Source organism: Fonsecaea pedrosoi (assembly GCF_000835455.1).
Source record: "Fonsecaea pedrosoi CBS 271.37 unplaced genomic scaffold supercont1.4, whole genome shotgun sequence".
NCBI classification, from domain to species: domain Eukaryota; kingdom Fungi; phylum Ascomycota; class Eurotiomycetes; order Chaetothyriales; family Herpotrichiellaceae; genus Fonsecaea; species Fonsecaea pedrosoi.
In genome coordinates this window covers 3,331,297-3,352,069 of record NW_013550612.1, presented here as the reverse complement: position 1 = coordinate 3,352,069, position 20,773 = coordinate 3,331,297, and the positions used below count along the sequence as shown (strand labels likewise).

The window sequence follows — 20,773 nt, the reverse complement described above, 5'->3', positions numbered from 1 at the left end:
GCCTGGCTGGACTGGACACGAACAGTCTCAACTTCAACGTCAAGCCTTCTTAGCGTTGCGGATGCCACGACCAGTTCTAGACCTGGATATTCCGCCTGGCCGTCAGAGAGTGGTAGTGCCTGGCTGGATTGGACACGGACAGTCTCAACTTCATCAACGTCGAGTGTTCTTGGTGTCGCGGATGCCATAACCTCTTCCTCAAGTACGACAAGTTCGAGACCTAATTACTCTTGGCCCTCAGAGAGTGGTAGCGCCTGGCTAGACTGGACACGGACGATTTCAACTTCATCAACCTCAAGTGTTCTTAGTGTCGCGGATACCACAACCTCTTTAAGTACGACAAGTTCCAGACCTAATTATTCCGCCTGGCCTTCAGAGAGTGGCAGTGCTTGGTTAGACTGGACACGAACAGTTTCGATTTCAACTTCAACCTCGAGCATTCTTAGCGTTGCGGATGCGACTACAAATTCGCCACTTGGTACGACAAGCTCACGACCTAGTTATTCTGCCTGGCCGTCAGAGAATGGAAGCGCGTGGCAAGACTGGACGCGAACGATTTCGACATCAGCTTCGACATCCTCAAGCGTTCTTAGTGTTGCGGACGCGACTACAAATTCGCCTCTCAGTACGACAAGCTCAAGGCCCAGCTATTCCGCGTGGCCTTCAGAGAATGGAAGCGCGTGGTTAGACTGGACGCGCACGATCTCAACGTCGAGTTCTACTTCCAGCATTCTCAGTGTCGCCGATGCCACAACCTCTTTCTTGAGTACGACAAGCTCAAGGCCTAGTTATTCCGCTTGGCCTTCCGAGAATGGGAGCGTGTGGTTGGACTGGACACGAACGATTTCATCCACCTCCAGTGCAGTCTCAGTGGACGCCGAAACCACAAGCTCTTTGGTCGCCGCCACTTCGACTCAGAGTTCTAGACCATATGGCTCAACTTGGCCGTCGCACAGCGGCAATGGCTCTTGGGAAGACTGGGCAGCAACAACAACGTCCGTAAACCCGACGAGCTCTTCGGAATTGCCGGTTGATGCTATGACCACAACAAGTTCAGTTTCGTCGACGACCTCCATCGCTACATATCCGGGCTACCCCGGCTTGAATGATTCAAATTCTATCTGGCTTGATTGGAATCTAACGTCAAGGACTTCGTCGTTGCCAATCGAGGCTGTATCTACTGCCACAACCTCGAGCTCTTCCCTATCCCCAACCACGACCAGCTCGACTTTTGGTTACCCTGGCTTTAACGACTCGAACTCCATCTGGCTAGACTGGAATCTGACGTCCTTCTCGAAGACACAGACTACCTCTGCCTTGCCGGTCGATGCCGCAACTACAAGCCTGAGCTCCTCTTTAAGCACAACCACGAGCTCCAGTTTCGCATATCCCACGACAGGTAATTGGACAGGTCACAACGAGAGCGCGTGGCTAGACTGGAATTTGACTGTCACCCGAACAAGTACGCTGTATGTTGACGGTCAAACAACATCATCCTCGATCGCAACCACTACGAGTTCAGTCAGAGCTTATCCGACCGGGAGTTGGACCGAGTCACAGTGGCTAGATTGGACTAGAACTACGAGCTCTGGGATTGTATCTACGACCTCGAGCTCGCAAGCAAGCTATCCAACATTCCCGGCCTACAATGGAACGGGCAATTGGTCCGACTGGCTGTCTAACTTGACTTATAGCTCGTCCTCAAGATTTGTTGCACCGCAGACAACCACTTCCTCCGTTCTTTCCGTCGATGCTACTTCTCTGCAACCTACCTCGTCCACCACTTCCGTTGCAGGATATCCAACGATTCCAGCCTATAACGGCTCATATCCTTCGTCGAACTGGACCGACTGGAATGGCACAATCCCGTGGAACGTGACTGACGGCAGAGGTTCGACCACAACGTCGATATTGTATGTGTCACCAACGGCTACAAGCTACACGTCAGGATCGACATCAACCACGGCCTCTCCTGTGGCGCCTACGACGACTTCGACCTGGGCTTACAATGGCACAGGCAGTGGTAACTGGACAGACTGGGCCAGTAATGGGACGGCTCCGTTGAACTACACGATCCCCCATACAAATTCGACCAATTCGACGGCAGGAGGTGGTAACTCGACGTATCCCGCCGGCAGTTCCTCTGGATGCAGTGCCACGGCCCCTTCGCAACTTCTGGAGAACCCATCGTTCGAATGCTCGGGCACAGGGTGGAACCTTGACGAAGTGGATATTGTCTGGGGAAGTGCCTCGGAGTCGTCGACATCTGCTAGGCGCATCCGCGATATCTTGTCCCCTGACTCGGCATATGACGGCAAAGGATTTGCTCGCTTTGAGCCCACTTCCGAAGATGTGACTGCCACTTTGTCGCAGACTCTTGCCGCTCCCGCCACGAGTGGATCGTATTGGTATTCTTTCGCGTATAGGGTTCCCTCTTCTGGCGTTACACCGGATGAATGCAAGTTGACAGTTTCGAACGATGAAGGAACACTGGCAACATTGGGATCTCTCTCGGCCGCCAGCACCTGGACAATGACCGGCAAAGAATTCCAAGTCACATCATCGGCGAGCACATTCTCTCTGGTGTTTAGCTGCTCTGGCGTTCAGACTGCCTCACCAATTCTTGATATCGACAACATCAGAATGGGTATGGGCGGCGGCAATTGGACTGCTGTGAATGGAACCTCGGGCGGACACAGCAATAGCACTGGTCTTCCAACTTGGAGTGCTCCCTCCAACATCACGTATAGCCCGCCATCAACCAACCTGACTCGGCCGGACGAAGCCGGCAGCCCAATTGACTATAGCGGAGGAGCTGCTGGAGCACCAACACAAACCACCTCCAGCACTGAGCCTGTGACCACTTCGACCGTGCCCGCTCCAGCAGCACCGACACTTGCTGATTTCGAGATACCCGTACCTCCGCCGTCTTCCTCATCAGCAGTACCAACGACGTCATCTCCGACAGCTCCAGCTGCAGCTACAGGGGCATCAGGACCGCCGGATGTTAGTGATCCTACGACATCGGCGGATCCTGTAGTCGCATCGACCACGGCTCCGGCTGCAGTTGAAGAACCAAGCACAACAACAGCGACGTATCCTTCCAGCACGGTGTTTTCTTCAAGGAACCGGGTCAAGAGGCACCGATATCATCGGAACTAGTAGGAGATGATGTATGTTGATGGGGGTGTAGTTTGGGATTTTTCAGGAAAAGGGGGAAGCGACCTATGGGCACAAGCAACAGATAATACCCCCAGGAGTGTTTTCTCTAGGTAGTTGACTTTTTATTACATGACTTGTGTTTCTTGACAACCAAGATTCGGACTCCTAAGCAAAGCATTTCTTCATGATCTTTCGGAGGGGGCGGAGATCAATTGGCACCGCTGCAAGTCGCCCATGGCCACTTTTGAGTCTTTTGATTGCATGTTTCTGCGAACTGGGAAAGCGAAGGAAAAATGGAAGAAGGAAGATTCAAGGCGCACTGCGGACGACGACTTTTCTCTCTCCCCTCTCGTCTTTGTTTCCTTCACTCACTCATTCTCACAATCTCGCTTTCTTTTCTTTCTTTTCTTCACGCCACAAGGGATTGGGATCTTCCGGGGACATTTCATGGGGTTTGGACGTTTGCCACATTTCTACATTGATTGGATATGAGAAATTTGGTGTGGGCGCCAGTGATGATTATGCGACTCGACGGGTGCTGGACGGAGTCACGAGGATGTATGTACCGAGTACAAACAATGGAGTGTAGTGGCGCTTTTCCTTTCTCCTTTCCGTGTTCCGCGATCTTCCCACTCTTCCTCCACCTGTAAGGCTGGCGCAGATCTTTCTCGCTTGTGCTGGTGTATCCGGCGGTGCCGCGCTAGCTTCGTTCGCTCCTACGATGATTGAAGACTAGGGACTGAGTACCGAGCACTTGTACCAAAAATGTATGTATATACATATATTCGTCAGGAAGGGCTTTCCCCGTCGTCCTTCTCGCTCTCGCTCTCCGTATAGTGAAGTGCCTTACCATCGTTCCGGTCAATAGGTCTCAGGAACACTAGAGAGGGGGCTCGCATGAACCCTACCTTTTTCTCGTCAAGGGGCAGTTTGATTGCGTGACTCCCAAGGTATAGGCATTATGGATCATCAATTGCCCTCTCAAGCCTGGGAAATTCCATATTCCATCTCCTTCACGCACGAGTATCGAGCATGGGGATTTTCATCTGCCCTATAAGAAACAATAACAACGCGTCTCCAACTTAAAACACAATCATCTCGGAGGTTTTCCCGCGCACCAGCTTCATCTGTTTTCCTCCAAGGTATTACTTGATCCCTATATACTCAGTCTCGTCGTATATGACGGAGAAGTGAGGTGGCGATCCGTAGTCGGGTGACCCACTATGCAGTCGGTAGCAAGACACTAACCTCCGGGGCTCCACCTGACTTGTACCAAACTAACCCTAAATAGTCAGGGGTGGCCATTAACGATACTGAACATGCCAATAAGGAAATCCATGACAACCTCAATGGAGACGGCCACGGAGGGAGAGAGATTCGCCAAAGGAAGCGGACAAAGCTTGTGCGGACCCTACAAGGACGACACGAGACGAAGACGAGGAAGTAATCGAACATGCATATTCACTTACTTACCCAGAGACCTGCTTGGATATTTCCCTATGCCATCACCCTCTCTTGATACGCCCCTTGGAGAAATACTACGTTCTCGAGTTTCATTCAACCCTTCCTTTTTCCATTATTCATCGGACAATTATTCGGACAGGGCGTCCCTGGACCGGTGATTTGTGGCGTTTGTGGCGCTTGGCTTTTGCGGGATCCGCTTCCTCCCCTACTTTTTTCCTTTTCTCCTTTCATTCTACCGTACATTCAATACTTTCACTTCACACAGTTATGTCCGCAAGAAACGTCTCCGCCATCCATGAGTACAAACATCCTCGCCACTGCACATCACTTCTCGTAGGATCGTGTACCGAGCACGGAGTTGTTTACCGTCATGGCTGTCTCACGCGTTCTACTCCACGACGATGCTTGCGATATTGACAGTGGTGATTACGATGATGAGATTTTGGGCATGGAGGAATCTCCTCGGGAGCGATCTTCTCAATCACCCGCCTACTCACTCTCCGAATGATTGACCGGGCTTCGGTAACGGCCAGTGTACCAGGCAGTAGCATCGGCATTGGCTTCGGTCTTAGGGCTGGTATATTCTACACTGCCATCATCACCGGCAAGCAGTAGCAGTTGACACCAACGAAGCAGAATCCCCGTGGGACTGACAATCTGCAATCTGCAATCCCCTCGTCCTCGTCCCTTGTGGAGGAAGAAGGACGAGAGAACGGACTTTCATTTCCGCCACCACAATACAATGACAGACTCTGGCCAGATTCCCAGAAACAAGACACATGATTTCCGTCATGTTTTTCCTCCACCACCCCGTCCAACCCCGGCTCCCTTTCCATTCTATTGCATCTTCCATATCAGACACACAGATTACAATCACGGTTCCCAACAAGTGGACATGCGGTGGCTCGATTTATTGCCAGTTTTAATCTTAACGACTTCTGTATAGAGCGTGTTTGTGTCTATCTGTGTTTGTATATCGCGTCCATAGGTAGGTCCATACACACAGACATACACACATGCCTCTTCATCAATGGATGGATGGATGTGTATAAAAGGTCTGTGTCCTCTCGCATCGTTCAGTCAGTTCTATCCAGCAATCGACAGTTTCAGTTTCTTCACACTCCTTTGACTCGGCAACGAGGCCATTCATTCGTTCATTCGTTCGTTCGTTCATACTGACCACAGTCATTCATTTCCCCTTCTAAATCCTACCCCTCAGTCACTCCTTAAGTTACTCACAGACACAAGATACAAAAACACAAAACATAATGAAGTTCTCCAGCACCGTCGCCGCCTTCTCGGCTGTCGCGGGCGTCACCCTTGCCATCCCCCAGGGACCTTGGTACGGACGCCCGTTCCCACCTTACGACTACTCAGACAAGCCTCAGAGCATCGACGCTGCCTCCCATGGTGGAGACAGCCACGGCGCATCCACCAGTGGCACTAGCACTCGCGCCATCGTCGCGGACAGGGCTACGACCACGACCACGACTACAACCACGGCCTCGGCCACAGCGAACTGGAATGACTGGAGTGTAGATGGTGCACCCACACATCAAACTCAGAGCATCGACGCGGCCTCCCACGGTGGCCGCAACGAGAGCCACGGCGCATCTCACTCCACCAGCGCAGCCGCTGCGGTGGTGGCTGCGAACACCAGGACTACGGCCACGACTCTGGCGAGCAGCATCTACCGGGCTGCAGAAGGCACACATACATACAGGCCTCAAAGCATCGATCCAGCATCCAGCCGTGGCAACAGCGACAGCCACGCCCACCGCGCATCCACGACCACGACCACAGCAATCTGGAACACCTGGGCCGTCGAAGACGCACACACATACAAGGCTGAGAGCACTCACGCACACGTCAATGACCCTAGCAGTGCCACTCCGGTGAGGGCTGCGACGACCACGATCACCACTACGACGACCAACAACAACAACCGGCATGTGGAAGGCACACATACGGCCTCCACGACCACCGCCAACCGCAACGACTGGGACATCTGGGGTTTAGTTGAGAGCATCAACTCGGACATCGCTGCAGCCTCGCACAGCGGCAACGATCCCCACGGTGCATCCACTACAAGCACTCGCTCTTTCGCAGTGGCGGCTACAACCGCAACCACGACCGCAGCAAATCATAACATTCACGTTGTGGACGGCTCGCACACAACCTCCGCGACCACGACCGCAGCGAACTGGAACGACTGGGTTGCGGACAGCGTCGACGCGCACAAGGCTCAGGGCACCGACCCAGCTTCCCACGGCGAATCCATCACTGGCACTCGCTCTTTCGCCGGGGTGGAGGCTGCGGAAACCACGAGTACGACCACAGCGCACCACAATAGTCGGGCTGTGGATGGGGCACACACGACCTCTACCACCACGACCATAGCCGAGTGGAGCAACTGGGTTGTCGACGGCGCAGACCCGTACAAGTCTCAGAGCGTCGATGCAACCTCCCACAGCGCTAAGGACAGCCACGGCACAACTACAACCAGCACTCGCTCTCACGCCACAGCAGAGGCTGCAAAAACCACGACCGCGGATCCTGCCAACTGGAACAATTGGGTTGTCGACGGCGAACACACGTCCACCACCACCACAGTGACCCACAAGTCTGTGGACGCATACGAAACGTCTACGACCACAACCAGGACCACGGACCCTGCGGATTGGAATAACTGGGTTGTTGACGGCGAGCACGCAAGCACCACCTCGGCGAACCATAAGAGTGTTGACAGCGCACATACGACCTCCTCGACCAAGGCCACAACCACGACCACCACCACGGACCCTGCGAAGTGGAACGACTGGGTTCTAGACGACGCACACACCACGAGCACAGCGAGCACGGCGAGCCAAAAGTCTGTGGAGCCACACGAGACCTCGACAACTACAACCGCGGCTGCTGATCCAGCGATCTGGAATAACTGGATTTTGGACGGCGAACACACGACCACGACCACGACGAACCACAAGAGCATCGACGCGCACACGACTTCTACGACGACGACGGCCACAACCGCCATCACGGATCCTGCCAACTGGAACAACTGGATTGTGAACGACGCACACACGAGCACCACGTCAGCCAACGACAAGAGTGTGGACGCGCACGAGACCTCCAAGACCACGACCTCGACGACCACGATCGCCGACCCAGCGAACTGGAATGACTGGATCGTGGACGGCGCACACGCGACCTCTACAAGCATTACCACGAGCACAGTGAACCACAAGGACCGGAGTGTCCACGACGGACACACGACCTCGACGACTTCGGACCCTGCAAACTGGAATAACTGGGTTGCGGACGAAGCACACACGTACAGCCACACGACGACCACGACCACCACCGCCGCCGTCGCTGCCACCACCACAACAACCTCCACCTCCACCAGCTCCCACAGCAGCACGACATGCCTCAGCCACGCCGCGGCCTCCAGCGTGGTCGACAGCTTCGCCTCCCTCCTGAACGCCTACGACGACGCGACGGCCGAGAAACTCCTCTCCCCCTCCTTCACCGACACGTCGGACTCGATCAACTTCTTGGCCGGCAAGCCGTTGGGCGGCGCGGCATTCGCGAGCAAACGCGCCTTTCAGCAGGGCCAGGGCCAGGGCCAGGGCGCGCAACCGCCCGTCACGTTCGACGTGCTGTCCATCGACGCCGTGACCTGCGACGTCATCGCGTTCCGGTGGGAGGCCGTCCTCGCCAACACTGGTGCGGGTGCGGGTGCCCGCGCCGGTGTTCCCGTAAAAGGCATCAATATCCTCCACACGGTCAACCCCACCGGCGCGGCCGACGGGTGGCAGATCGAGCGCGTCTTTTCAGAGTTCAACTCGGCCGTCTGGACCGTCGGGGCTGGCGGGTCCTGTGCGCCGCCTCCGGCGCAGCAGCATGGTCAAGCTCAAGCGAAAGGACAGGCGTAAGCTCCTTCGCTTTCGCTAGGACAGGACAGGCCACAAGACGAGACAAGACAAGACACCTGACACACACACACACAGCTCAGAGAGTACTTGACCTGACCTGACTTGACTTAATCTGATTTGAGGCACAAGTCCCGACAACGATACATATGTGTGGTCACGACGAGGCCAGGTCCGGCCAGGTCAGGTTAGGACATCCCGAGACCTCCCTCCCGACCTCCCTTCGACAAGGAAAAAAAAAAAAAAAAAAGAAAGAAAGACCCAAACAAGTATGATACATGCACGACACCGGTAATAATCACGGGCTTGGCTTTGCTTGATCACCCTTTTTTTGATATTTACATGGCCACGAAAAAGAAAAGAAAAGTTATCGATCGGAAGGGAAGAAAAAGTTATTGGAATAATGGACAAACGGGCAAACGGCAAAAAAAGGCAAATGCAAATTGACAAAGTTGATAATGTGACAGACGGAAAATCTCCTATTTTTGTGCGAGGGGTTGGGCATGCTTTTCTGTCTTTCTGTGTGATATATATTTCACATAGGTATACGTTTCTCGTGTTGGTTAATGTCAACGTATTGCCTTCCATTCGTGCTATTAGCTCTCCAGATTCTGTCATTCTCCATCAGCCCAAAGTCCACATCGATACTTTGTGGGACGTGCAAGCTTGGGAACATTGACGTGCGTGTATACATTTATTATCTATCTTCTCTGGCTTCTCTAGCCTCTAGTAATTAACTGCGGCCATCGCTCATAAACGAGTGTACTCAACTCATCTCGCGCAGCACTCCGTCTACACATCAGTCTCAACAATCCTGACTCCAATGTAGCTGTGCCATTCGGGGCAACGTGTCAAAGCTCGAAAAGTTTCCATCTGCACTGACCCAGTCACTGGTGTTGCCGCTCAAGTACTTCCCCGCCGCCGCCGAAAAGAAACTCGTGACGTAGACATCGACCAGCGTCGAATCCGAGGTGTTGGCTCCAACACTGACATTGGCTTGCACATAATGTGGAGAAGAAGAGAAGCCCTGGTTGATGTGCACGATATTGTCCCCGTCGTTGCCAAAGTCGTCCTTGGTGACATAGCCTGGTGTCTTAATCAAGGTGGTGGCATTGACAGGCAGCGGGGCGCGTTTGAAGACTTTGTCGGTCTGCATATTCGAGAGCAAGTTCTTTGCCGAGGACCAAGGGGCAGTCATGCGCAGCCAAAAGTTTTGATACGGATTCGTCTGATAGGCATTGTCGATGGTAAATGGTCCCTTCAGCAAGTCGTAGCGGAAACCACCAGTGTTGGTGAGGATGATACGCGGCTGATCGGTACGGTTAGGAGCCACCACGACCGCAGGAAAGACAACATTCGTGAGGTAGTTGAATAGACTTTGATTCGAGCTGATGGGGAACCGGTCGAGATAGTAGTTATCCGGGCAGCAGCCGAGTTTGTTGGTCAACACTGGCAGACTGTTCACCGCCGCGGTGATGTTCTTGCTGATCGTCACACCCAGGCTGGAATTGAATGTCTGCTCGTTGGTGTTGGTGTGGAATTCAAAACTGTAACGGTTAAAGTCAAGATATTGTCTCGAGTAGGACAAGGTGGAGTTGGGATTGGCCTTGACCCCAGGCACGTCCGAGGGTTTCTGGGTGATTTTGGTGGCATTTCCCATGGGCGACTTAGCTTTGGTGACAGCGCTAGGCAGACCGTTGACCGAAACCCAACCCACTGTCTCGCAATATCTCCCCGAAGCAACACCCACGGCCGACGCATCAAAGACCACGGCGTCACGCACATGTCGATGACCCCCAAAGATCTGGATGGGAATGGTAGGATGATGTTGGCGAATGGCCGCGTAGATCAGCCCCCATTCTGGAGAGTTCCGAAGAGTGATATGTCCCGCGACCAGAAACATGTCGATGTCGGTCCTCTTGACCTGTTCCTGGAACCAAGATTGTTTGACAGCATCACCAACCGGGGTCACAATGGTTGCATTACTATTACCGGTGAAATTGAAAAGAAAGGCAAAGGACATGATGCGGACGCCCATCTTCGTCTTCCAATACGCATAGCGATCGGAGAAGGGCGTGGGGCTGCCAGTGAGATTGAACTCGACATTCGAGGTGATGTAGCGGCCGGCCCAGTTTGGAGCAAAGTTGTGATATGTGTCATTGGCGATTTCTGTCGTGTAGAGTTCATGGTTGCCAATTGACAGCAAATCGTACGGTAGTTTTTTGAATATGGGCAGGGTGAGCTTCCCGTTGGGCTTCGTCGCATCTCCGAACCCAGTACCGTCATGTAAGTCCCCCGAGTCGATGAGGAGTAGGTCGACGCCCAGCACATCCGCCTTGGCCTTCATCTTCTGCACAAAGTCGGCAAAATCGCCATAGTCGGCACTGTAATTGTCATCCAGCAGGTGGCCCGCGAGCCAGCCGTGGGTATCCGTGGTGTGAAGGAAATTGACCTGACCCCAGTGCAAGTCCTTGATCTGTTGCGGCGGGGTAGGAAGAGCGGCTGGCTGGATCCGTTTGGCCAGGTCATGTCTTTTCATCAAGTCGTGGTCGACATAGCCTCCCAGGACCGGAGATGTCCAATCATGGTCGTCGCATGAACAAGAAGGCTCCAAGAACGCGGCGAGGGCAATTAGCGAAGTGAGCAGCATGGCGGACACCTCGAGAGAGCCCAGATGACTTCCAAAGAACAAGCGACAATAGCTTCACGACAATATGAACAATCTCACCTTGTGGGCGAGGCAGGAAGAATGGGGCGGCCGGGACTTTTATCTTGCTGTGGTATAAGATATGCAGGAGCTGCAGAGTGGTGCTCGCTTCATCCTCCTAAGGTCCAAGGTGGTAGGTAGTGGAGGTGCATAAGGCCATCGGAGCTGCTACTGCAGGTAGCCGCAGCATAGCCCTGCCGGATGCGGGAGAGGAAAGACGAAGGAACCCAGAGTGCCAGGTCAGATGGATGGTGTGAGGATGGAAAGGCTCATAGGTTGCCAGGCTGAAAGAGGGCATGATCGAGGCCTGGATCATTAGTGGCTGAACTGGACCACAACTTGAAGCTTACCAGCAGCCCCAGAGCAACTTGCTCCGGAGCTTGAGCTCGGGCAAAGCTTGTAAGGTAGCAAGGCGTTGTTCTAGCTCCTTGGATGGCGGCTGGGCACACGACACAAGATATGAGGGTCGTTGGGCTGACAAGAGCACGAGGGGAGATCAATTGGAGATGATCGGAAATGGAGACATGATGATGATCATCTTACAAGGGGGGAGCTTTTCAGTGGATTGCAGTCGCCAAGCAAATCCTAGTACGAAGAAAGGAAGTACGAGTATGTAGACAAATCACCATCCGCAGCCACTCGGTAGTAGCAGGGCTCATCACCACCCCAGCATGCGCCCATACATCTTACTTTCCTTGCCAACTTCCACATTGTCTTTCTTGAACTTGATATATGGCTCATAGCTCTATACCCGAATTCTCTAGGTAGCGAATATCCATTCCTCCAACAAAAGTGTCGTACATCATGCAGAGTCTTATATCAACATGGCCACGTCTCATTTCATATTCATCAACACATGATCGGATTCACCGCAAATGCCCCCTGTGACAGCTTCGTTAGCACCACTATTATCGAAACCAGCAGAAAACACTCACCTGGTTTTGCATCGCCAGTTCAGCGAATCTCCTCTGTACATCCTCGTCATCTTCCAGAAGCTTGTCAATCACCTTGACATCGTCGATGACCCAGAAATCCCGGAATGCTACCACAATGTTTTCGGTATGCTTGCGCACCACATCATCATCCACCGCGGCAAAGCAGAGTCGGTAGTATTGCCAACCTTTCTCCTCTCTGATTTCGGGCGTAGGGCAAAACATGCTTCCAGGGGCCAGCAGAACAAGGTACGGCTCGGTCGTAAGCCACACCCAAAGCGCTTGGGAAAGTCGTTGATGGTCGACCTCGTTGAAGAGAGGATGTGTTTCAAATCGTGCATGCAACCAAAGGAACATGCCAGCCATAGGGTAATCAAAATCGTATAGCTGCGTCTTGTGGACCACTTCGTATTCAAGGTCATCAGGCGCAAAGGCGTTTGATTTCGGCTTTGACTCTTGAATCAGATATTTCCCCTCTTCCAGAGTCGACGCCATAATCTGCATTCGTCGTTCGTAATTGCCCCGTAAGCCTTCGAGCCATCGAACCCAGCCGTCCGCCTTCCATCCCCTACCATCCTTGCTACCTCCTTTACCGGGATCGCCGTCGTGGGAGGGTCCGATGATGAGTTCCGCAATCATACTCTGAACGAATCCGCTGGGTTGCTGGGTGCTTGTCTCGGTGATACGCAGGATTCTCTCAATCACTTCAGGCTGGGCTGTGATCCAGCCTAACCGACAGCCCGGAGCAACTGTCTTGCTGAAAGTATCTAGTCGGACGACTCTTCCATCCACATCAACCGAGAGGTATGAAGGGACAAGACTATCCAAGAACGGAAAGCCACTGGATTTGCCACCGGAGGCGGTGTTGTAGTTGTATGAGCTGTCCGAGGGGAAGTTCTCCGAGACAAGTTGACCTCTGTTTCTCATGGACAGCTCATTTGCCGAAGGATATTGCAGGTACCAGTACGGATCGTCTTCGATGATGATGATGTCGTATTTTGAACACAGGCCATAGATTTCTTTCCGCCTTTTTAGTGACAGTAATCCAGAGGTTGGGTTTTGGCCCATTCTGTTCCTGTTAGTGTAGTTTATAGTGTGGTCAAGATGGCACTCACGTCACTGTATACATCAAATGTGGTCTCTTGCCCTTGTTTTTGTCCCAGTTCACCAGGACTTCCTGCAGTCCTCCCTTGCCATACGCAACCATTCCTTCGTCGTCCATGGCCACTGGGACCACATTGAGCCCTCGAGGCCGAGCGGCTTGAATGGCATTCATGTACGCAAACTCTTCGCATAGTATGCCCTCACGTTCTCGAATCCAATCTCTTTCCTCGTCCCAGATGTTGCTGAAGCATTCAAGCGCCTTCGAAAATCCATCAGTAGAGCCACAGGTCAAAATCACGTCTGGTCCGTCCTTGTAAGGCACATTGGGATGGAGATTTGTGCGTGCAAAGGCTCGTATGAAACTGTAGAGGGGCGGGTATCCCTGAGCGGTGCCATATTGCAGAGCGGTGGTCAGGTCGATCTTGCGCAGGAGGTTTGGTTCGGCGGAATCGTGGGGAACAAGAACGCGCGAGGCTGTTGGAGCTTCTGAGAGACATATCTTTGCAGTCTCAGACGCGGGGGGATCGACAGGCCTGTTGGGCGTGGGCTTGAACCGATCGGGGAGCGCCGTGGATGCTTCCAGCGTGTCATACGGAAAGTATCCTGGGTTGGGAAGTCCTGGTAACGGTCAGCTAGCCACAGACTCAAGGTCAAAGCGACAACTTGCCTCCAGCAAGGTTTCCGATCCCGGGAATAGCAAAATATTTATAGAAAGCCTTCATCTGGCTGGCAGCACGACGCTTGGTGACCCGCGAATAGAGATGGGACATGTCCTTCGGCGCAGGTTTGTCAATGCTGGTCGCCATGGCTGCACAGTGTTGGGGCTGTCGGGCTGAAGCGATAGTTCTGTCCAAGGTAAGTCAGTCACCCAAAGAAGAACCCAAATGTCCAAAATCAAATACAACTCAGAAACTCCAGCCAGCGGGAGAATTGTAATCAAGAAGTTCCAGTTGCATTGATCGATGACTATTTGACACTGGCATGGCGTGCGGCCAGAGCCCGACTGCCGACCCCGATAGCGATAAGGAAAGTCCATTGACCACCGGAAGACGCGTTCCGCCAGTGCCTGCTGGAGTGAGGCTAGCGCAATTAGGCGCCCCGTCCCTGGTACTGGCTGGTGCTGGTATATTTATTACTCAGCATCCCCGTCTCTTCGGCATCTTGACCTTCCGCGCCTTTGGGGACGAGTCTCGGTCGAGAGATGTTGGGAGTCCTGGTGCTGTTACCATGCGGACATCGTCATGCTCTGATGATTTGTGGGCAGCTGTATTGATTTTCTAGGCCGCTAGTGAGTATGTGCATGTCGAGTCCATCAACTCCCAGTTCTCCATCATTAGCAATAACCCTGTGCCATTCATTATGTTCTGGATGTCACCGTCCATCACGCCCGTCGTTGCTTTCCAAGATGTGCAATGCCGTGGGAGATGCAGTCTCAAATTGGTGGTTCTCTCTTCGTAACCCGCATCCACATGTCGCTTACAATAAAGACTCCTGCACTAAAGGATTTCCACGGGTGCTGGGGGTCGACAATGGTGAACTCGAAATTCCGAAGAAGCTGCAGCAGGGGCAGGTCAGAAACTGTTTTGGAACGCAATCGTCCAAAGAGCAAGTCTGGCACCAAACTTACCTGCGCGAAGACCTTGTTGAGTTCAATGAACGCAATGCTCTTCCCGAGGCACGACGACCTCCCGTACCCAAATACCATGTCGACATTAGCCTCCTTGCGCTTGATCTCCTCCGGTGTCCCCTCCAGGAATCGCTCGGGTCGAAACACTCTAGCATCGGGGCCCCACAATCCCTCATCTAGGAACAGGCCAAATGCACAATATCCGATCTTCGTTCCTCCTGGGACATAGTACCCGTTGAGGGTGTCTCCCCCAGGCGGCACAGACTTGGACTGGAGCCCCGTAACGGGGGGATGAATGCGCAAGCCTTCTTTGATCACAGCTTGGAGATACGGCAATTTGCGGGCCTCCGAGTCCTGAATGGGATCGGAGATGTTGGCGGACGAAAGCTCGGTCAAAACTTTTGCCAAAACCGGCGGGTTGGTGAGGATATGAAGCATCGTCGCACGTATCGCCGATGCTGTGGTGTCGCTACCGGCGAGGATTTGGACCAAGGTCTCCGTTTCGGCGTCTTCTTGTGAGAGGCCATGTCGAAGGAATGAACCCAGCATGTCCATTCGTGGTTTTGCTCCAGGTCGGAATCTCTCAGCTACCACCTCCTTTGCCACTCCCATGATTTTACCCAGGCCATATGCATCGGTATCCTTTGGCATAAGAAACCTCATCAATGGTGACTGAAAGACCTTGGACAACCCTGGAAACGCTGCACACAAAATCATGGCCGGAATGGAGCTTTCTGTTGTCTGGATATACTGGAATACATCTTCATCCTTCTCAAGGTATCCGAATGCTCCTCCAAAGGCAATGGTGGAGAGGATGTCGAGAGTCAAGTATTGTGCCTTCCGTGCAAAATCCATTGGTTTGAATTCTTCGGGGGTGGAGAGATAGTTGCGTTCGATGAGGTCGACAAGCTTTGCAATACACTCGTCGATTGACTGCTCGAGGGTGGGATTCTCTTTGCCAGCATACTATTGACAGTGTCAGCATCCCACGACCAAATTTGGAAAACAGCTTCTATTCAAATACCCCAGGCGCCATCTTGGCGCGAAGCATCGCATGTCTCTCCTCGTTTCGCTCGGAGAGAATGTTATCACGATCGACTCGAAGGGCATCATACCAGTCAGATCGACGGTACGGAGATCTAGCCGCACCCATTGTCTTGAGTATTTCGGGGTCACATGTGATGAGGTCGTTCGGTCCGATGCGAACGAGGGAACCTACGAGTTACGTGTCAGCCAGAAGTGAATTTTGGCACCCCCCCCCCTTTCGACGAGGTTGTACCATATCTGAAGCATTGTTCCGCAGACTCGATGTACATGGACCCATCCCAAGTGTGTTTGAGCAGCCATCCTTTTGAAAACCCAGCGGAGAAGGGACCAGGGATGTGTCGCAGGCGGTACCAGTCGTAAAAGGTCTTTGCGAACAAGTAGATCAAGTAGACCCCGAGCCCAATACCAAGGTAGGCGAGGGCGAGCATGTTTGCTTCCTGGGGAGTACAAGAGATAGATGTGATGTCCAACTTGTGTTCACCGCGGGGAGAGTTTCAGATCGGATCTCGCATCGTACGTGTTTGCCCTTCTTTGCGGGAGCTCTCCGTGATGAGCAACGGTGCCGATTCCCTACTGTGGATCACACTGTGAGAAGCAAAAGACGAGATAAGGAAGGACTGACAGCCACGTCTGGGGGAAGATGTCGTACAGCAGATGTCAAACGGCGGCACCCAAACGGGTCTGTTGCAGTAGCGTTGGTCTGTTGGTTGGTGACCATGCAGTGAGTAACGAGTGAGGATGAAGTGGCATTGGTTCCAGGTTCCTGCGGGTGCGGCGAATCTTGACACCAGGTTCCCACAACTTCTTCACGGCAAAAGAGGGAAGCTACACGGGTACCAACCGGGGGGAGAAGTTGCGTTTCACACATTCACTGCATTCTCGATTTGTCTGGGTCTGGACCCGCCCTTTGAGGTGTTTCCTGGATTCTATTATTCGTCACCGAACAGCGAGACTGCATATAGCCCAGAAAGTTATTGCTACTACCTCCCTACAAGTCAAATCCTACCGCCAGGTTTTCCCCAAGTCCTTCAGCTCGCTTACCCGGCAAACATGTGTTAGTCCTAAGCAGCAAACCTGCTGGATGCCAACCACATCTGCCGGCGTACAACATTTTGGCGTCCCGATCGGCTATTGGGGCTTTGTCCCACTGATGGAGTATCTGATGTTTCACCCGTCAGTCTCGCCCATGTCACAGCACCGGAACACGGAGGGGTTGCTCACATGGGCCAGAACGCATGATACCTCGTGTTCCTCATGTCTTTGCGAACGTCGATCAGAAATGCCTCGAGCTCATCTGCTGTCCACGCTAAACCTCGTGTGAAAAGTGCCAGGCTGATGCCGGACAGCGAGGTGGTGAAGTTGTGATAAGTCCAGATACCTGCAGAAGTCGGCTTCGTGAGCATCTTCGGCTCCATCACATCCGGGCCAGATTGATGCAGGCTCACCGATCTTGGTCAGGGTGGACTCTTTCTTCCAAGGGTTCATTGGCCAAATGTAGGGTGTTTCCACCACGTCGACGAAGCCCGTCTCAATCATAATTCCCCTTACAGACTCAACACTGTCCAGGGGACACCCCAGCTGCTTACTCGCTTCGAGCATATAAGCTGCCCATCTGGCCAAGGCAGAATTCGCGGGAAGGGTTCCGTCCTCACACGTGAGATGGAATGATATATCTTGAACCTCAAGCATCGCTCCCGGGGCAAGGTTTCTGTGCGAACGATCAGCACCAACGACAAGTTTGAGCTTGGCTCTCGCCCTTACTCGTAGCATTGCCGAATGAACTGCCTCCAGTCTGCGATAGCACCTGTCATGAATCGGCTGAAGATGAAATCGAATTGGTAGCCGAAGACCCATGGTTGCCCGACGTCCATGATCTCGAACCGCACGTTGGGGGGAACGCTACTTGTCAAAATGAGCAAACGAAGACCGGGAGTCTGATTAGACTTACTACGTCGGTTGCACAGGGCTGACATCCACCCCGAGCACCTTTTCTCTGTCAAATGTCACTCACGTGGGTTCCATGGCGGCAGCGTCAACTCACCATGGCTTCCGGATGAAGGTCACCTTTGACACCATGTCAGTCGCCTTCTCTTCTCGGAACCGGGAGATGTATTCCCTTACCGTACTCGACGGACCAGATGCCCGTCCCAGTGCCGATATCTAGCACATGGTGCAGATCTCTTGTCTTTTCCACCCCACAGGTCGACAATTTGTTGTTAAAGGTCATCTTGAGCAGATGATGTTGGAGGTCTAGTCAGACCTACCGTTAGCGAACCCGTGATGGAGAGGGAACCAGGGCGAGATACTGTACCTAGACGATCTAGCTCTATCTGTCAAGACAATGATATCAGCACCGTGGTCTCCGACCTGTCAGGTGACAACGGGGCAAAACACCAATACCTCATCGTTGGGCAGGACATATGCTGAAGACGATTAGTTCCAGGTAAATACGTGCTTCAATGACGTACTTCGCTCGCCGTAGGCGTTGTATGTCCTCCCATGTTCTTGTATGTAGTCAAAGATACTTGAAGTCAAAGACGACGTGGACAGAAGATCATCTTCCTGAGTGGTATGTCAGCTTGCCATCTCTGTTTTGACATGGTTGAAGGTTCACATCTCCAAGTGCCGAGTCAGTGTCATCCGCGGCGCCTATGGGCGGGTCCTGGCAAGCGATATCAGTATTCGACCGGAGCCATGTAAACAGCAAAGGTGTGATCAACCCTACAGGATCAGGATCAGGCTCGGTGGGGGGATCATGATCTTCCATTGGGAGTGACATCAGCCACAGAGAACTCAGAGGACATTGATTGAGGAGGAATGATGGAGACTTCCATGAGAAGACGTATTTAGAGTCATTCTTGAAGGGACTTGCATTGTTTGCTTCGGGATATACTCTGCGTTTCTCTGCGAAGCGCAGATCCGAGTCTATCCAGTTCGTGTCGCGGTTGTGAACCCTTGTCTGCATGCTCCCTTTGCTCCCCGGAATACCTGGTGTAACGTGTGATGCATGGGGATTTGAAGACTCTCTGCTTCCGGCTGGCTGCGTTGTGTATCTCCCACCTCTTGCGGCGTGGCACATCACGGACAGCCTGATTTGATCTCACGCCATGTGGCCCAGTTGGTTACACAAGATGGCCTAGTGAAAGGATCAAGGTTCTATTGGTGTAAACATTGTTCTAGGGCTGCTGTCGATCAACGAGCATGATATTTCTGATTGAGTTTGATGGTCTCAACGGTTGGGGGAACTTGGGAGAGCTTCTGCTTCGAGTTGGATCCTGATACGCAAGGTTTTTTACCTTTGCTGACCATCCTTTTCAATTTGTAGCTAGTTTGCAAGGAGGATCTGTTCTAGGCTACAGCTGCCTGCGATAGTGTAGCTGCACCACACCCATTCCGGATGTGATATGACGTGTATCACAGACAACATCAATACCAATATTTGCCGGCGACTTATTGGAAGCGTAGGTGGGATGTTACGTAGGAGAAGGGTCACCTCGTGGCATGACCAAGACAATACCCGAGTTTTGTCTTCAGTCGTTGGTGTTCTAGGCCCATCAGCAGGAACTGTGGTCGGATTTGAATCGTGGCTTGAAGGTTGCAAACACGAGCAGCCGTTGCTGCTGTGGACCACTCGGGTAGAAGCAACATGGGAGATCCATGTCAGGATTTGTACGAGGTTGTGCGGTTTTGACTGGTTGGACATTCACTTTCTCGACGACGCGTGGGGGAGACTTGGCAGCTAAGAGACGCGTAGGCGGGAAGCGCCTCCATCCGACTAATTATTTATCTCGAGGACTCACCACTGGTGTACCCTCTCACCCAATGCACAGCTAGTCACTATAAGTCCACATCCTTGTATGAAAGCAGAAGGTCGCGTCCAACATGGACTTCTTCTCCTCTTTCAATTTCTCCATCATCGCCATGGTCGACACTCTGCAATATGCAAGACTGCGGCATTCCACGTCGACTCACCCAATGACATTCACACCTGTGACCAGCCCCATCTGCGGCCCTCCACGTTACCTCCTCCATCATCATAGTTCCCCGTCCGTAACCATGTCCTTTCTACCGTTATGCTCGTGACCTCTTCTCTGCGGTTTTATCTTCCGCCCTTGGGTCCTTCTCGCGTCGTCTTTTACAGTTTCCCTCCAGTCGATCGAATAATAAGACTGGCTGGGGATCACGGTATTCATGTCTCCGTAACTAAGAGCTAGCAGATCAGCCAAGGGTTACACTCAGAATGCATATTCAGCCAGCCTCCATCACAAGAGTAAGGTCCCGCAAGGAAGCGGCGCAAAGACGGTGAAACCATGCGCATACTCGCTTGAGTCTGCCAGTGACTCGTCCATCTCAACGATGCAAGGGAGTAATCATCCTTCCAATATCGCTAATGACTGAAAAACTCATCAGGTCAATCCAGTACAGAGATGGTCGGCTGGAAGATGAGGCCATTCTCGGAGTGGAAGCATGGACATGGACAAGCAGTTGTGACTTTATCTCCAGATGTCCTACCTGGTTCTGGACTGGGGGTCCCGTCAACACCAAGCAAAACATTGCTTACCACTCCGGCGAGCAGCCAAACCTCAAAAACAGGACTTCCCAAATATGTGTCTATGGATGGCTAACACCCACGAGAACTTTGACAACCTTGGAGGCAAGCACATGAGACATGAGGCGCCGCTACGCACCGTCCTGTTGACACAACCTTGAATGATGGAAGGACTTCAAGAGGCGGGTCGACGGCCAGATTCACATCAAGAAGGGCAATATACCGCATCTTGATCGGCAGGGGGAC

At 52.8% G+C, this 20,773-nt stretch overlaps 7 protein-coding genes across 7 annotated transcripts; 2 read left to right on the top strand and 5 right to left on the bottom strand.

Moving 5' to 3' along the window:
* Window positions 1–1,038: 1,038 nt before the first annotated feature.
* Z517_07012 (uncharacterized protein) lies at window positions 1,039–3,162 on the top strand (the record flags this gene model as incomplete). The annotated part of the gene is made up of 1 exon (XM_013428751.1): window positions 1,039–3,162. One exon carries the CDS (start codon window positions 1,039–1,041, stop codon window positions 3,160–3,162), a length of 2,124 nt encoding a protein of 707 aa, XP_013284205.1.
* Window positions 3,163–5,894: 2,732 nt separating this feature from the next.
* Window positions 5,895–8,564, top strand: Z517_07011 (uncharacterized protein; the record flags this gene model as incomplete). Its single annotated transcript, XM_013428750.1, has 1 exon — window positions 5,895–8,564. One exon carries the CDS (start codon window positions 5,895–5,897, stop codon window positions 8,562–8,564), a length of 2,670 nt encoding a protein of 889 aa, XP_013284204.1.
* Window positions 8,565–9,366: 802 nt separating this feature from the next.
* Z517_07010 (uncharacterized protein) lies at window positions 9,367–11,211 on the bottom strand (the record flags this gene model as incomplete). Its single annotated transcript, XM_013428749.1, has 1 exon — window positions 9,367–11,211. One exon carries the CDS (start codon window positions 11,209–11,211, stop codon window positions 9,367–9,369), a length of 1,845 nt encoding a protein of 614 aa, XP_013284203.1.
* Window positions 11,212–12,117: 906 nt separating this feature from the next.
* On the bottom strand, window positions 12,118–14,110 carry Z517_07009 (uncharacterized protein; the record flags this gene model as incomplete). Its single annotated transcript, XM_013428748.1, has 4 exons — window positions 12,118–12,150; window positions 12,204–13,269; window positions 13,316–13,922; window positions 14,041–14,110. The coding sequence occupies 4 exons, from the start codon at window positions 14,108–14,110 to the stop codon at window positions 12,118–12,120; spliced, it is 1,776 nt and encodes a 591-aa protein (XP_013284202.1).
* A 626-nt stretch (window positions 14,111–14,736) lies between these two features.
* Window positions 14,737–16,406, bottom strand: Z517_07008 (uncharacterized protein; the record flags this gene model as incomplete). The annotated part of the gene is made up of 4 exons (XM_013428747.1): window positions 14,737–14,859; window positions 14,932–15,897; window positions 15,956–16,146; window positions 16,211–16,406. 4 exons carry the CDS (start codon window positions 16,404–16,406, stop codon window positions 14,737–14,739), a joined length of 1,476 nt encoding a protein of 491 aa, XP_013284201.1.
* Window positions 16,407–17,195: 789 nt separating this feature from the next.
* Z517_07007 (uncharacterized protein) lies at window positions 17,196–18,205 on the bottom strand (the record flags this gene model as incomplete). The annotated part of the gene is made up of 6 exons (XM_013428746.1): window positions 17,196–17,356; window positions 17,424–17,686; window positions 17,740–17,877; window positions 17,927–17,964; window positions 18,020–18,042; window positions 18,100–18,205. 6 exons carry the CDS (start codon window positions 18,203–18,205, stop codon window positions 17,196–17,198), a joined length of 729 nt encoding a protein of 242 aa, XP_013284200.1.
* Window positions 18,206–18,532: 327 nt separating this feature from the next.
* On the bottom strand, window positions 18,533–18,943 carry Z517_07006 (uncharacterized protein; the record flags this gene model as incomplete). The annotated part of the gene is made up of 1 exon (XM_013428745.1): window positions 18,533–18,943. The coding sequence occupies one exon, from the start codon at window positions 18,941–18,943 to the stop codon at window positions 18,533–18,535; it is 411 nt and encodes a 136-aa protein (XP_013284199.1).
* Window positions 18,944–20,773: the final 1,830 nt, after the last annotated feature.